The sequence below is a fragment of the Phalacrocorax carbo genome, chromosome 23, assembly GCF_963921805.1.
Source record: "Phalacrocorax carbo chromosome 23, bPhaCar2.1, whole genome shotgun sequence".
Classification (NCBI taxonomy): domain Eukaryota; kingdom Metazoa; phylum Chordata; class Aves; order Suliformes; family Phalacrocoracidae; genus Phalacrocorax; species Phalacrocorax carbo.
The window spans coordinates 4,450,546-4,467,472 of record NC_087535.1 but is presented as its reverse complement, the minus strand read 5'-3'; the positions used below and the strand labels follow the sequence as shown (position 1 = coordinate 4,467,472).

Sequence of the window (16,927 nt, the reverse complement as noted above, 5' to 3'; positions counted from 1 at the left end):
CTGGGAGGCGATAAGCCTCGCGTCTTTGCCCAACTGCGGGTCACCCCCGGCACACGCTCCCCTGCCCCATCCCCCCGCGCCCACACCTGGGTCAGCTTCGGGGGCAGGGCAGGAAGCCCCCATCCTGGGTGGATGGACACAGCCTGCAGAAATGCCAGCTTGGCATCTCTGTCCTGCCAAGCTGAAGACAAATTCCTGCTGTCACAGTGGCCCTTTGGTAGGCAATTTATTTACCTTGGATGCTGCAGCCTTATCATTCATGGAAATGTTTACCCTAAATATTTCATAGCAGGGCTGCATAAACTGAGGCTTCCTGGGAAGGAAGCCCAGGCTACAGTCAGAGCAGGCACTAACATCTCTTCCCCTGGTACTGCAAAAGTTAAAGATACTTTCTCACTTCTCCCTAAGAATCACATCTTCAGCGCCTCAAAATCAGATACTTTTTAATCTGGCCAGAGGCCTCCTCATCGCTTCCTGATGAGAAACGCAGGAGACCTAACAACAGCCCTTTTAAAAACAACATCCCCAATTCCACTAACTCATTAAACAGAGAGAGCCTGAAAAGTGCCAACACTCCTATGAGAAAAGACGGGAGAGAGAGAGAGAGAGAGAGAGGGAGGAAAGAAAAAGCAGGTTATTTATAACGCCAGGCAGCGTTAGGGTCTCTTCAGTCTCTCCTGCAAACTGGCTGCTGCTGGGAGGTCACTCCCCAAAAAAACCTGCTGAGCCTGTGACCTGCAAGGACAATATTTGATCTGGGATCTAGGGCGGGCACCAGCCTTTGCAAATCGGGAGACACACTCACATGCTGCTCGACACACAGGAGATCCCAGAGAAGAGCAGCAAGGCTTTGGAAAGGAGGCTCTTAGCTTGGTAAGTCTGTCTCTATATTTATTATGATTTTTTTTTTTTTTTTTGAAGCCTGATTTCCATACCCTTGCCTCGGCGGGCGGGCGGCTGCCACGCGAAGCACATGCCAGCGACACGGGTGGCACAGCCTGAAAGCCAGCACTGCCGAGCCGCCCCAGCGGGGAAGCCCTCTCCTGCTCCCCACATCTCTTTGCCCCTCTGGCAGCTCCTCACCCACTTGGCCGGGAGCTGGGCACCTACAGGCATCGACACCCAGGTGCGGGCAGTGCCTGCTCGCTGCCCCCCTGCCCAGCACTGCCCTGCCCGTCCCACCTGCTGGGGTCCAGGGGAAGGGGAAGGTGGTTTCCTGCCTGGCAGAGCAGCAATGGGCCAAGTATGATGGACCATGAAGCCCCTTGCTCCAAAACCTGCTTCCTTTCGGGGTGAGGAGCTGCCCCCGTTAGCCCAGCAGCCTCTGGCACAGGAGCATGGGCACACGGAGGTGACAGGGATCTCACGGCCGGCGCTCTCAGCTTAGATCCCACCCCAAAACCAGGGCTGAAGCCCACTGGGGAGGGGAGCAGCAACCTTCAAATGAAGCAGGGGGCAGTGGTGTCTGTTGAGGACAGGCTCTGGGGTTACCAGTATGTTGAAGGGGGGCACTAGAAAAGGTGGAGGGACCCCATGGACCGGTCCTGCCCCACATAAAGGGACACCCTGGGAAAGGGTTGCCAAGTGGCTCTGCATGGGTGGAGAAGCCACTGTGCAGAGCAGGGCGGCTCTGGTATTTCAGCAGGCAGAGTGCCCTGGAGCAGGAGGGAGGAGAAGAAACTCCTCTGCAACTGCCAAGCTCCCCGTTGCACGCAGCATCCCGAAGGACCACGTCTCATCTGCCCCTGTACAAGCATGCAGAGAGGGAAGGAGGGAGAGAAAGCGAGGGAACCATGCCTGCCTGCCACCGTCTCAATCCCTCTTTTCTTCCAGCACAAGCAGCCTGCCAGGGTGCCTCGGTGGCAGGGCAGCCGCTGCCTCGGAGCAAACTGTGCCCTCTTTGTCTGCCAGGCGAGCCATCCCTTCCTTGCTGCGGGGTGGGGACGCAGCGAGGTTTCATCGGGTGACCCCACAGGCACCCCCTGGCACGGCGAGGAGGGACACTGGCCCGTGCTTGCACATTGCCCACGTCGCGGCTGCCGGAGCGGAGCTGGCAGCGATGCACCAGCCGCCCCGCAGCTCTGCGCTCCCAGCCACGTATATAGGAGCCAGCAGGCAGGAGCAACTCCTCTCCCCCTCCGAAGAGCACGGCCCCGCGTATTTCCTGGAGGCATTTCAAGCTGCCTCGCTCCAGGCCGCTCTGCATGCTCCTTCAGCACTGAGTTGAGGAGTCAGGAGGAAGAGCCGTAGCTGGACTCTTCCTGCCGCCAGCGCCGTGGCGTGCCAGCAGACTGCCCTGGGCACAGCACGGGGTGGCTGTGAAGCCCAAGCCAAGGGGCTCGGGACAGGTTTGCCTTGCTCTGAGCCCTCTGCCCTGCTCTATTCTGGATGTTAGACCTCACCAGGCTGGATTTCACAAGCAGGGTCCAAGCACTTGGTCTGGTGATGGCTCCTTCTCTCCCTGGTCACGCTGGCCTCGAGGGGCTGGTGGATGCTGCCCCATTTTGCGTCAGGGCTGAGCTTGGGAAATGTAAGCTTGAAAGTGGTTTAATTTCAAAAATAAGCCAGAACTTGTTTACCAGGATTTACATCCGTCCCGAGCAGCATGAGCATCCTGCGTTTTTGTGGGGGAAGGGAAAGCTGGATGAAACCCACAGCGAATCATGTCGCCAGCAAGTGTAGCATAAATATAGCTCCATCGAAACATGCCTTGAGCACCATCAACCTGTTCTCGCAGCTATCACTGTCTTCTGCCTAACCAGAGAGTGGCCGCGTCCCTTCTCCTCCCTCCCATCCAGAGCCAGCATGAGCAAATCCTGGGCACCCTGGGGCAGAGCTGCATCACCTTACACAAATTCGGACCATGTCCCCATATCTCTATCCCTTACTCAGCTGTAACAGAAATACCCATAAGTAAAGATTTTGCAAGCAAATATCCACTGGGATGGAGGTTTCTAGCAGGCCTGAGGTAAAAAGGGGAAAAATCAGGTAACTGCAGACAGGGAACGTGTCTGCAGTTGCATTTTTTTTTGGGGTAGGATTCACTCAGGTCCCCTGGTTCTCCAGCTCTGCTGCCAAGTGCGCTAACCCCATGCAGGGCTGCAACCACATCCAACCCCGCTGCACTCCCAGGCCACAGCATGCAGCTCACCTGCCTGTAGCCCTTACACCAGCCCTGACACTGCTGATAGTTTCCCCCCTATTTCTCCCCCAGCCAGGTCCCTCCAGCATCAGCACCATGCGTTGGGCCACCGTCCTGATCATCGCTGGGCTCTGCGGAGCCTCCCTGGGCCAGTACAATGAAGAAGAAGACATGGCTTGGTTACAGTACTACATGCGGCAGTCCCGTATGTCCTCCTACAACTACATGCCCTACTACGAGGATGAGAACACCCCGTACGTGTACTCTTACCTCCCAGCTCCAGATACAGAGGCAGAGCCTGGCCCTGAACCTCAGCAAGCCCCTTCCTGGCAATGTCCCCAAGAGTGTGACTGCCCCCCTAACTTCTCATCCGCCATGTACTGTGACACCCGTAACCTGAGGTACCTGCCCTTCGTGCCTTCCCGGATGAAATATGTCTACTTCCAGAACAACCAGATCACCGCCATCCAAGAGGGGGCTTTTGACAACGCCACAGAGCTGGAATGGCTCGCGCTGCACAACAACCAGATCACCAGTGAGAAGATGGGCAAGAGGGTCTTTGCCAAGCTTAAAAACCTGGAGAGGCTGTACATGAACAACAACAACCTAACCAAGATGCCCAGCCCCTTGCCCCGGTCCCTCAGAGAGCTCCACTTGTCTTACAATCAGATCACCAAGGTCCCCTCCAATGCTCTGGAGGGTCTGGAGAACCTCACAGCCCTGTACCTCAGCCACAACTACATTTTTGAGATGGGAGCATCCCTCAAAGGGCTCAAGTCCTTGATCCTTGCTGATCTGAGCTACAACCACCTCAGGAAAGTCCCTGATGGGCTCCCAATGGCTTTGGAACAGCTCTACCTAGAGTACAACTATATCAACACCATCCCTGATGACTATTTCAAGGTCTCTCCCAAGCTGCTCTATGTACGGATGTCCCACAACAGCCTGACAAATCAGGGTCTCTCTACCAACACTTTTAACAGCAGCAGCATCCTCGAGCTGGACCTCTCTTACAACAGGCTCCAGAAGATCCCCCGGGTCAACACCAACCTCGAGAACCTCTACCTTCAAGGGAACCAAATCAACGGTGAGCAGAAATGCGTCAATGAAAGTGCAGTGGTGCAGGGGGTGGTGGTGCAACAGAGGGATGGGGAGATGGGGATGCAGAACCTGTGCCTCCCCGCGGGAGACTACCTGGGGTAATGCTCTGAGCAGGAAACTGGATTCTGGGAGACTCCCAGGTGGCCCTTTCAAGGCATTAATGGGGCCGGCTGTGTCCCAACACACCTGGACCTGAGAGGCTTCCGGCTCTGAACGCTCCTGTGTGATCCACAGAGCCATTGCACTGGTTTTACTGAGCATTTATCAGAAGTCTGAGTATCTTCTGGTTAGAGATGCCAGAAACCAGCTGTCGGTAGAAGCTGGGGAGGGGACTACAGCTTTAGTCCAGCATTGGATAGGCTGAGGGGTCACCGACAGAGTGGACAGGGGTAGGAGGTCCCCACAGCCACTGTCACTGCACGTGGAAACATGCATCACCCTGGGCGGTGCTAATAGCAGGGACAGGGACATAGCCTGCGGTGCCCAGCGTCTGCAGTGCTCGGGGCCAGCACAGCCCCTTTCTCCAGCCCCTTCTGCCCACCTCCCTCATCACCTCGCAGGGCACTGGCACAGTCGGGGCACAGCTCATGGCCCCAAAGCCCCCCAAAGGTCGTGCTCTGCAGCAGAGGGCCAAATCCTTGCTGGGGCTGGGACAGATGGGAGCTTTTAGTTATTAGAGCCATCAACGCAGCATCTTCTGCCAGGACTAAAATTCACTCGACTTAATACACAAATAAATAAAAGGAACAGATTGTTCTGGGGCTGCTATTTATAAAAATAAGCTAGGAAAAAAAATACCCCAAGCAATCTCCTGGAAAAATCCAGGCTTGCTGCTCTCACCTGCCAGGCCCTGAGGGCAGGACCCTCCGAGCAAGCCTGGGATGGGGACAGGGATGTGTCAGTTCAGCCATCGGCTGTTGCAGAGGAAACACACAACCCCGCACCGGGGAACAGACAGAAACACAAAAACAAGAACAGATTCCCAAATGTTTGCTTTCAAAATTTGTAGCTGTTAACGTCTACCCACAAATGCCACGAAACCACCGCGGAGACATTCAGGCTTTACAGCAATTTTTCCTCCAGCCGCAGATTTTGCCGCTGACCTTTAAAACATCTCCAGGAGCAAGGGGCTGTGGGGCCAGGCATCCAGCACCAACCTCTTGGGGGGGCACATCCCACCCATGGGACATCAGGGCCGGGGTCCTGCCCCTCCAGTGACACCGGCAGGTCCCCACTTGCCTCCCCGCACACCGCAGGGCTTGCAGCCCCCCAAGCCCCCAGCCTGTGGGCATGGGGGTCCCCCCAGCACCCCACTGCCTTCCCCAGCAGCATCCCGGCCTGGAGCTTTGCTGCCCTCTAGTTGGTCGCTTCTCTCCCAAATCCTGCACAAAATTTTTTGGAGTTTGTTCCATCTCCCTCCTCCAAACCCAGCCCGGGCTGGCCGCGAGTTTCCCTGCCTGGTGCTGGCAGCAGCGGGTGGCAGATGAACGGAGAGGGGATGTGTCTGCAGGCATGGAGTGGGGCCGGGGATGTCCTCCCTCCCGGACACACCGCCCGGGCAGTCCCGCAGTGGCCGGGGGAGCCGGGGGCTGGAGGCTGCAGCGTTTGAAGCCTCACAAAGGAGACTGCACAGACAATTCCCAACAAAAAGCAGTGTTTCATCTGTCTCCACCCAGATTTTTCCCTACAAGCGCTCCAGCCAAGCTGGGCAAAGGCAGCCGAGGGCAGGCGCTGCCACCACTTCCAAACCCTGGAACAAACCCACAGGCTCCTTCTGACAGCATGAGTTAGTCTTTCAGCTTAAGAGCCAAAGGTGTCAAGTCCAAATTTGCAGGAATAATTGGTGATTTGGGTATGTTTCCTTTTTTTCCCTGCCCATTTTAACATAAGCCAGTTCTTAGAGGTTGGTACCCACAGACTCATCTCCAGAGCAGACCCCCTTTGACATGTCCTACATTGCTCCCCCAAAGATCAGTCACATCACGAAGGTTAGATAGATCCGGGGCCGAAGCCGGCGCTCAGCTCTGTCTCCTCTCCCCCTGCAGAGTTCTCCATCAGCAGCTTCTGCACCGTGGTGGATGTCATGAACTACTCCAGGCTCCAGGTCCTGCGGCTTGATGGGAACGAGATCAAGCGAAACGCGGTGCCCCCCGACGCCCCGCTGTGCCTGCGGCGTGCCACCATCATCGAGATCTAGCCTGGCCCCCGCCCGGCGCCCTCCCCATCCTCAGGACTTTGCTCCCCCGTTCCTGGGGAGACACTCACTCCCATTTTAATGCAGCTTGACAGTTTGACTTGGCTTCCGCAGTAGTGCAATAAGGGTACTCCAACACCAGCCCACGCGGGTGGGCAGGATCCATTTGTCCCCAAATGCTCCCTATTCCCAGCTCTCCAGCCACACAGGGTGGGACAGGTCCCAGCACGGTTCCCCCTCTGACCCCATCACAGCCACCCCCTGAACCGCTGCACCCCCATTCACCTTCTCCTCCGGTCTGGGTGGGATGCAGCAGGGGTGGGGGGAGCTCATCCCACCTCCAAAACATGGCACCGAGCACCTGACCCCAGCGGGGAGGGTTTCACGTGTGGGTCCTGCAGAACCAGCAGATCTAAAATGACTCACCCTGGGCCAGGTGCCAGCAGTCACTGGGAGGAGCATCTGGGAGGTTGGGAGCTACATGAGTAAAGGGTTAAAGGTTTCTTGGCTGCCATCATCCCTCAGTCTAGGCTGGGCAAGACCAAACCCACTCTTCCCCCTCCATTTTCCCCCCTTCCACCAGCCTCCTGCTCCAGAGATGGGACTAACGGGAGATAAACCTTTCCTGCCACTGCCGAGCGGCTGTCAGCAGCTTAGGTTAGAGAGAAACACCCTGAGAAACAGCCTGGGCACGGGCCGTGGCCAAGGGGTGGTCTCGCATCTTCGTCCTAGACCACTGGTTCGGGGCAGGACCAGGGGCAAGGGATGGGGCAGTTCCCGGTGCCGTCACCCCTGGCTGCCTGGGGAGCCCCCGCACGCCCAGCTCCATCCCACCCACCGGCTTGGCTCCGAGCTCCCTCCCTGCCCAGGCAACCAGGGTCTCCCAGATTAAAAAAAAAAAAGGAAAAGAGGGAAAAAAAAATCGCAGTGACATGCATCCACAGCACATTTGAATTTGCCAGAAGCCAAAACCACCCAACTTGGTTCCTTGGGTGGTTTAGTTTGAGAACCAAAGGGAAAGCTGAGCTTTGGAGATGACCTGCAAAGCTGAAGAGGTCATCCAGACCCTCCGCATTTAAACTGCATGCTAACACTATAGAAACAAAAACCCAAAAAAACCTGTACTATCACTGACGCATGAACCGTAGCTATCGTACCGACGAATAAAGCCCTTTCCGTAACTGCACAAAACGTGTCTGAGGAATCCCGAACGCAGAGACCAGGGTCTGAGCATCTGGGCTGCTCTGAGCACTGTGACCTCCCCTCCTGCAGACCAGAGATTTCTGCAGACATAATCTGGGCTGGATTTGCCGTCTAGTGGTTGTACCAGACACGACATGTGCGTACGCCGCCTTCCCCGCACCGAGGAGCTGCCGCTCCAGCACATCCCAGATGGGGTCCATGCAAGGACATTTATAGAAGGAAGAAAATACACATGGCAAAGTGACAGTTGAGAGAGGGAAGGGATGGCGGTGCCACCAGCACAGCACTTCTGGTCGTTATTTTCCAGATGCTTTCATGTTCTCCAGTCTTCAGCCCTGCTCATTTTTAACAGCTAAACTGGAGGATGCTTTAAAAAAACCTAAAACTTCACATGGGCAGGATTTTTACAGATCAGGGATTACACAGAAAATGCCATTTACCCAGCCCACGGGCCTCCCCTCAGCACACCGGGGGCTCGCTTGGCTCTGGGTTGGTGCCAGCTGGGGGAGGCAGAGCCCACGGGTACTTGGTGGGGAGCAGGAGGTGGGTTCCCCCACTGGCCTTCCCCAAACAGCCCTGGCCCCCAGCCCTGGCCAAAGGCAGCCCCCCAACTCCAGCCAGGGCTCTTGCAGAAGCTAGGCAAGAGGAGAGGCAAGAAGACCCCACTCCACCCCCTTCCCCATCCTCTCCTGCACCCCAGGGCAGCAAAGGGACACGCATATCTTCAGTGGGACCTCCCACAGCCAAACCTCCTCCCTGCGGAGATGCAAATCCTCCCAGAGGCTCCAGGACCGGGGACCCCTGACCGAGGGGATCCCCCTGCATGCCCAGCTGGCCGAGGACCCCAAGGCTGTCACTAGATGTCGGTGTTGCCTGTCACATGTGGTTCTGTCCAGGCTGGAAGGGTGGCACCGGCTTTCCTTCCCCAAAGCCATGTCCCCTGAGAGCAGCACCCAGGTTCGGGAGCTGCACCCAGGGGTGCCCACCACAGCCGGTACTTGCTTGGGCAAGGCTGGGCTGAGACATGCGGTGAAACCCAGCTCCGCCCAGGGAAAAAAGGGCTCAGAGGGAGGCAGACCTGACCCTTCTTCTGAGATAGCACGAGGCCAACAATGCTTGTGCTGGTCTCCCGTGAATGCTGGCAGCAGGGCAGCGTGGAGGAGTGGGCTCTGCAGAGAGGGAGAACGCCCCAAACCCCCGCGGATGTGCAGCTGGTCAGCTCCAACGCAAGTGCCTGTTGGCATCTGGGACCAGCTCTGACCTTTCTGCCATCAGCCCTCAGGACAGGTAACACCGCCCATCCTCCTCCTCCTTCCCTGTGGCAGCAACAAGCAGGCCAGGCACGAAGGGGACAGGACTACAAGCGCCTGAGCCCACGCCATGTCTCCATGCTCATCAAAAGCAGCAGGGAAGGATGTCTGTGGGATGCACCTACAAACTGGCCGAGGACCACGCTCCTCCCCGTGCTCAGGAGCTGCCCAGGCACCAGCACACACCGCTCCTTGTTCCTGGGTCGTGTTTTTGCCTCAGAGCATCTGCACCCCTTCCCAAATCAACAGCAGCCTGCAGGAACCAAAGGGGCTGGGGGTACAGGGGGTGTTTGTAGGGGGAGCCCAGTCCATCACCTTGGGCGGACCTGGCAGCAGTTTCTGATGGCAGCAGAGCAAAAGCCTGGAAAAACAGCTGCTTAATATTGCCTCCAGCAACTGCTTTATCCACGCGGGGCGATTGGGGTTGCTGATTTACACCAGCTGGGGCACCAGCTCTGCATCCTGCAGGGGTGGAGGTGAGGGGGTAGAGGGTCAGTGTAACTCACTGCAACTCACTGTCCTGCTCCACCCCCCTCCCCCCCTAAAAAAAGGGGGAGGCCCCGTAGGTCCAGGGTGAGCCCACGGGTGCCCAATCACTGCCTTGTTGTTGCGGTGGGAACAGCAGGGATGGGGGCTTGGCCCCCCTCCTCATCCCCTTCCTCCTCCTCCTCTTCTTCCTCCTCCTGCTGTTGCTGGGAGGAGGTGTGGGGTCTGGGGGCCCCAGCAGCCTGTATCCCACCAGGGAGGAGGAGGAGGGGGAGTGCAGGGCTTTGTCCAGATCCACAGAGAAGACTAAAGGAGGGGGAAACCCCAAACCAAGCGAAAAACAGTTCCCCAGCCCGCTTGGAGGTGTGCCCTGAGCACAGAGGCTTTGTGGGGCTGCTGCAGGAGTTACCAGCAGCTGCAGACACCCCACCCACCCCCCCCAAGTAATATTTGGACTGTGGGAACCTCCCAAGGACTCTCCTTGGGTGGGCTGTCAAAGACACCCCACTGCTCCTGCCAGACCTGCTGCCCCCCACCATCACCCCATGACTGCAGAGGGGCTCAGGCCACGGGTGTGGGTCCTGGGCACCCGCCTTGGGGCTCTCCCTGCGTAAGACCCTAAAAACCAGCAGCTCCCTTGGGGTGCCCTGTGGGGACAGGCAGGATTTCTCTAGACCCCCATGAAAACCCCCAAATTTTATCTCTACCTCTTTCCAGCCTCTTTCCCCAGATTCTCTTTCCCTCCTCACTTTTTTCCCCCCTTTGCAGCATCCAGCAGCTCAAATGCTTCCCAGGCTGTTTGCAAACAAACCAATAAAATTCTCCCTTTAGGAGGATGTTTCCCCAGGAATTGCAGGATTTGTGTTTAAAAACAACCCCTCAGACTATTTTCCTTTGGAGTACACAAGAAAGCCGCGAGGCAGTGGGCAGTGGGTTTGACCCTAACGTGGCTGGAGGAGTCCGGGGTGGGCAGAGCCACCCCCCAGTCAAGGGACGTGAGCTCCGGCACCGTCCCTGTGCTTCAAATTTAACATTTGAGCGTTTGCAGAGCTCGCATGAGTCACGGCCCAGGGAAGTGTGACCTGGCATCACATCCTTCGGCACTTCCCTTTGCTCAATTCTTCTTGGACTTAACCTAAAACCTTTATTGAGTGAAGGAGTTGCGAAGACAATAGGATCGGTGGCCAGGTCATGGCTGCCACCACCGCGCCTGGCCATCTACAGACATGCCAACGATGTGACGAGCAATAAAAGTTGATTATTAATAAGCTGCTTGGATCTGGCCCACAGCAGCTGCGACATTGCTGGGAAGAGATAAGAAAACTGCAGAGGCAGCAGGAAAAGACGCCAGAGAGGGGCCCGGCACATCGCCGGCGGCAATCGCCAGGACCCCTCGCCTCCCCAGCATCACTCGGGAATGAGCTAGGGTCCCACTTCACAGAGGAGCAGACTGAGGCTTGAAGGAATGGGCAGGGGGTCCTGCTCTCACAGCTTTGTATCAGGAGTAAATGGAGATGGGATTTCAGTGCTTGGGATTTTGGGTCTCAGGGTTTTGGGTCTCTCCACCCGGCTGCAGGAGGATGCGTAGCCTGGGGGCTAGAGCAGCTTGTGAGGGTCAGTCCCCCATGGGACCAAACACTTTGGGGGGACCGTTGGAGAAAGGCAGTCCTGCTCCCTGCACACCCCCAGCAGAGTTTGGGCGCTGGGGAGAGGGACAGACAGGAAATTCCCAATCTGTTCAGCTCCCATTCTTGCCTCCCCTTTTGTTTCACTCACCATCTGTCCCACAGCCCCACACACCCCGTGCTCCCACTGCACGTGCCGTAAATATCAAGACTGGCTTTGTCTCTGCTTCAAAAGGCAGCGTGGACCCCGCGCCCTGGCCCCGCCGCAGCCCCCACCCTCCCCAGCAGTGGCTGCTGCCAGCCTTAAAGCTGCTGGGGGCTGGCAGAGCCGTGGAGGCTTTCTGTGCCGACCGGCTCACTGTCGGGGGGTCTGGGTTTGGGGGGAACAGGCTCAAGGTTGCTCTCCTCCCTCCTCCTGCCCCAGCAGGTTTTTGGGTAAGTGCTAAGATGAGGCGCATTGCTCTGACACTGCAACCATCCACAGGATCCAGGAGCACGGCCTTGGGGCTGGAGCTGAACCCCGTCACCAAAGTCACTGTGAAGGGGAAGAGGAAGAAAAAGGAAAGCTCAGCCCCCTGCACGCTGGCGGAGCTCGGCAGAGACCCCCGGGCAGGCTCTGCATCCCTGGGCTAAGCAGGGCTGCGCCCCAAAATGGTGTCACAGTCTGAGCTGACCACCCGGAGGGGAATTTTCTGGGGCAGATCCCACCCAGCCCGTCTGAAGAATCCCCCCACGGGGGCCAGGATGGGGGCGACGAGCCCTTGTGCTTTAAGGGAGCACCACAGCCGGTGTCTCAGCCCCGATCCAGACTTCCAACTCACAACAAAGCAGCCAACGAGTCAGCAGGGGCAGCTGCTCCGCTCCAGCCCTGTCCTTCCCCGTTTCTGTTTTATCCGGTGCTATAATAGAAATAAACTCCCTGGTAAAAGGGCATTGTCAGAGCGAAAACGGGCCTCGCCCTCCGTCTGGCAGCTGGGAACGCCGGGGACGCACAGGGCTTAGGGATATTGTTGCCTGCAGCTGGTTCCCAGTAACACATTTCCCGGCGGTTCCCCAAAGGAGCGGGTGGTGCATTCACACGGGTGTTGTTGCATCCCCGCAGCAGCAACACCCAGAGCCGCCCCTTCGCTGCGGGGCCGGGCACTGCTGTGCCAGGCGCAGGGATACCCACAGGGACGAGTGGCCTTTGCAGAGGGACCGGGGCAGGTACCAGCCCCGGTGAGGGATGCCCTAACGCATCCCGACACAAGATGGCGGGTCCTGGGTCGCAGACCCCAGCATCACCCTTAAATCCTTCTTCTTCTACCTTGTTACTGCCAGCTGGGACATGAGGCTGGCAGGGACTGCTCCGTAGCAGTAGTAGCCACAGGCAGAGCTTGGACATGGCCCGTGAGACACTCCTGGGTCAGTGCCACTGGTGCGGAGATGTGGTGGAGGGGGGAGTCCCACAAGCCTCGTCCCTCCTCTGGTGTTCCCCAGAGCTGGGAAAAGTGCTCCCCTAGACACACAGGGCTCATCCCAGCTACCAGCTCCAGGCTGGGCCCAGAGACATGGCTCAGCAGAAGGCAGGTGACAAGCAAAGCAAGCGGCTCAAAGCCCTGACCAAAACCCATGCAGGTGGTGAGGCTCACATGCGCAGCTGGAACCTGCCCCCGGGTTCTGTGCTCCTGTCCCAGACACAGACACTGCTCCACCAGGAAGCACAAACTGCCCCGGGGCATCGAACGCAGCCTCTGGCTGCTCCCACCGTCCCGGCTGCCTGTGCCCTGCCCTCTCCTTGCTGCTACTGCCAGGGCATGGCATCTCTCAGGGACAGGGGGACGGCATCCCTTGGGGACAAGGGGCATGGTGTCCCTCAGGGATGGGACATGGTGTCCCTCAGGGATAGGGCACAGCATCCCTTGGAGATGGAGGCACAGAATCCCTTAGTGACAGGGACACAGCACCCCTTGGGGACAGGGGCACAGCATCCCTCAGGGACGGCAGAGCACACTGTAGCTCCGTGGTGATGCAGCCTCGGGTCCTCGAGGGATACACCCTGCTAGCATCAGCAGCCGAGGCTTCTGCCTGCTGCAGCACGGAACGTGTTGGGGCACCTCACCCGGCCCGGCGAGCTCGCAGGGTGCGGCGTGGGGTGGCACAGCGTGGGGAGGACAGAAGGGGTTCAGCACCGGGTTGCCCAACACCAACAGACTCCTCAAATAACAATAATTACTATTATAATATTTAATAAGAATCATATGCAAACCCCCTGGCAAGCTGAGCGAGCTCTGCCCCGACCTGCGCAGTGCAGAGGCCTCTTTTTTTCCCAGCTCTCAGCCCTTCTCTGGGAAACAAAAGGTGCAAAGTTTAGTGGTGCATGAAAGGAGAAACAAAACCCCGGCCCCGGCTCGGCCCCGGCCCCGCCGTGGCCCCCCCCCCGCCCCCCACCACCCCACCAGACAGATGGCAACAGTTGTCCCCGCACACCAGTTGCTCGCTGCTGCCAACAAGCCCCTTTTATCCCCCAACAGGTCGTAAATGAGAGCGTCGGAGCTGGCCCCCGCGCAAGGAGCAGCGGCTGCAGAGGGGGCAGGGATGGGGCCGGGGTGAGGATGGTTCTCCCCTCGGGATGCTTGGTGGAAAACAAAAAAAGGCAGCTGAAAGTGGCTCCTCTCCCCCAGCCCATCTGTCCCAGCCTCGTAGCCCCTCGCCCAGGCGCTTGCAGCAAGGGGAGCTGGAGTGAGTCAGCGGCCACAACCCCCAAGCCCCTCGGTGACACCCCAGGAGTGGGGAGACATGACCCACTGCAGGCCAGGGTGGGCTGTGTCCCTCTCTGGACCCCAAAAAATGGGACAAAAGTCCCGTTTGAGCTGCTCACCTCAATGAGGGATGACCCTTTCCAGGGCCGTGCGACGTGCCCCCTCCCGCAGCACCAGCAGCAGGACCCCGCTCCCCTTTGGGGAGCCCCTTCCCCTCTCCCACCCCGCTGTAATTTTTAATAAAGCAGAGGTCTGCGCAGGACCCGCTCTGTGTGCGCTCCTGCCCGAAATCTGGCACAGGAGGAAGCGAGCAGGCAGGGAGCGGAGACAGGGCTGGGGCTGAGCCTGCCGACAGGTTTTGTGGTTGTTTGGAGGGAATTTTTTTTACCTTTCAAGTTAGAATTAAGCAACGCCGCAGCCTGCCCCATCTGCTGCTGGAGTCCCTCCAAGCACAGCAAGCAGCGAGTGCTGAGACCGTTACTGCGCTGCACGGGGGGGAGGCGAGTGGGCGTGCGGCGGCTGCGGCACACGCGCTCGCATCTGCCCATGACCTTTTTGGAGGAAGGAAAGGGTTTTTTTTTTTTCCACCGGGTGGTTCAACTTTTAGCAAGGATTGGAAAGGCAGAGTGGTACATTCCCCTTCACACTGGTTCAGGGGTCCCGGCCATGTGCAAGGCTGTTGGGGTGCTCAGGGATGTATAAGCTGAGCCCAGATGGGTCATGGCTGCAGAGGGCTCAAGGTCTGACTTGGGAGGGCTCAAGGTCTGGCTGTGGCCCCTGTGCAGATGCAAAGGGAGGCCAGGGAGCTGGATGAGGGAAGAAGAGGGAGAGGAAAGTCTGTCAGGAGGAAGGGCAGGTAGGGACCACAGTCTCCAGGCAGAAATCACTCTGCCATCCCGGCCAAGGGACAAGAAACCAACAGGAGCCCATGTGCCAACCCAGACCCAGCACTCGATACCTGCCCACACAGGGGTTTGGGGAAGGGCTCGGCTCAGCCCTGCGGGGTGCTGAGCTGGAGGCAGAGCCTATGCGGGAGCTCCACCACGGCAGCAAACACTGGCAAAGCTGGAGTTTGCTGGTGTGAACAGCAGCGATGCCAGAGATTGCCGGTGCAAGCAGCAGCAAAGCCAGAGACTGCCAGAGGGCTGCAGCCCAAAGCGCCATGGCCTTGGCACAGCACCAACCCCTCCGAACCCTGCAAACCAGCCGCCCGTTGCTGGGCCACGTGATTATGAGTTTCTAGGACTCAGGCAGATCCTGGGAAGATCATCCGGGCTCCAGAGCACCGCAGGCAATGAGCGCCCTGGGGCCCGCACCTCCCCCTTTTCCCAGGGCTGGGGCTGGGCGCTGGCGGCTGCCTCTCCCCAGATACAGGCGTGCATGGCTGCACCACACAAGCGCCTGATTGGCCTCGGCCGAGCCAAAATAGCTGGTTGCTTCCCATCGCCCCGTCGTCGGCAAATAGAGGGCAGGAAGCACCTGGCAAAGGCCGAGCCCTGCTGGTGCAGGAAGGAGGCTCAGCGGCTCCCCGTTCCGTTTCTGTCCCTCCTCCAGCTGCAGAGACAAGCGAGGCAGAGCCCAGAGCTTCGGCTGCCACGCCGGTGCCATCCCCATCCCTCGCCTTTTTCCCTTCTGAGCAACCTGTCCCCTTTGCCGTGTTTCGGAGGGGCCCAGCTCTCTTCCCAGCTTCAGGGTGGGCAGGGGTGAAAGCGCTTCGAGGCAGGGATGGTAATACTGGGACTGGCAGGGCATGAGGTCTGGCTGCAGTGGGAAGGGCAGAAATAACCCCAACAAGCAGTTTCACATCCTAGATGCTGATGTTGCTTTTCTCACAATTTAGAACTGAGAAACGCCCAATTTCTGCTAAAGGGACCCCAAGAAAGAAGAGCACACAAACAACAAAAACCAAAATCAAACATTTTGCCATGAGTCAACCAAAATATCTCCACGGGCCCAGGGAGACCCTGTCCTGGGGTGGTTGTTGCCGCTGGGTCAGGACGTTCCTCGTGGCTGATTTGGGCTTTGCACAGTCTGTGTTTCCCCAACAGACCAGCCCCCAAACCTGCCCAGCTCCTGGGAGGACGGACTGACAGCACTGCTACAGCATGCACATAGCCGGGAAGCCTTGCACAGATAGCGGGGGGACAACATGTCAGTGCAGGGGACAGGGCATAAAAGCCCACCCACCTTTTTTACTCTAAATAGGCACTAAACACCCTTCCAGACTGCTGGGACAGGAGGAGAGCATTTTCTCCTGACAGCCAGCATCACCCGTGCTGCCCTTCCTCCCTGCAGCAGGGTTTCTGCAGGGGATAACTTGTTTGTAGGTGGGTATCGCACACGTAGGGACACTCTTCTGGGTTTGAGTCCTGGACCCCGCTGTGCCGGCAGAGCTCATCTCTCCTGCGGGGCGCCGGGAAGCAGGCAGGTGTGCGGGCAGGTCTGCCAGGCAAAGGGCTGAGCTCTCAACCAAGGACACGTCAAAGGCAAACACTCATTTATGCAACACACCGATCTCTGATTACAGAGGACAACATTTGACCCAGGCTCCTTGAATGACTTTCCTTCCCGGCCTGAATAAAAAAAAAAAAAAGAAACAACAACAGAAACCCAGCAAAAGGCTCAGCAGAAAATGAGTCCAGATTTCCACAGGCAGGAGGTGGGCGGCAGCAGCGGAGGGTGGTTTTAGTTACTTTCAGTCTTTTTCAGAGCTGCTCCAAGCATCCCGGGGGGCAGCTGGGTCCCCAGTCCATACTCCATCTGTGCCTCTGCCTTGCCTTCCCTTCCTCCTGTGCCCCTGAGCTGATCCTGCAACATGCTCGGGGATCTTGCAATGAGAAAACGTGCTGAGAGCTGCAGCTCAGCATCAAAAGGCCTAGAAAGGGCTTTGGGGGTGTATCTTTATCTGCCCTCCCCCAAGCTAACCCGGCTTGTACACCAGGTTATCATGATCCTACCAGAAGAAAAAATGACAAGCAGAATAAAAATAGTAGATGAGTCACCTATTGAAAGGCTGGCAGGGGGATCTGGTTGCGGCACAGGTAGCGTTGACTCCTCAACTAAACACTCAATGGCGTAAGAGCTGTATTTTTATCTTGGCTACGAGCAGCTCAGATTCTAAACAA

At 57.9% G+C, this 16,927-nt stretch overlaps 1 protein-coding gene across 1 annotated transcript; it reads left to right on the top strand.

Moving 5' to 3' along the window:
* Nucleotides 1-380: 380 nt before the first annotated feature.
* On the top strand, nucleotides 381-7,628 carry FMOD (fibromodulin). The gene is made up of 3 exons (XM_064472003.1): nucleotides 381-873; nucleotides 3,215-4,229; nucleotides 6,289-7,628. Exons 2-3 carry the CDS (start codon nucleotides 3,239-3,241, stop codon nucleotides 6,438-6,440), a joined length of 1,143 nt encoding a protein of 380 aa, XP_064328073.1. The 5' UTR covers nucleotides 381-873; nucleotides 3,215-3,238; the 3' UTR covers nucleotides 6,441-7,628.
* The last annotated feature ends 9,299 nt before the right edge of the window (nucleotides 7,629-16,927 follow it).

Bases quoted from the DNA above. Each gene is read 5' to 3' on its own strand.
- FMOD (XM_064472003.1), top strand. From the start codon at position 3,239: ATGCGTTGGGCCACCGTCCTGATCATCGCTGGGCTCTGCGGAGCCTCC. The intron at 4,230-6,288 runs GTGAGCAGAAAT...CTCCCCCTGCAG, and splicing joins TCAAGGGAACCAAATCAACG to AGTTCTCCATCAGCAGCTTC.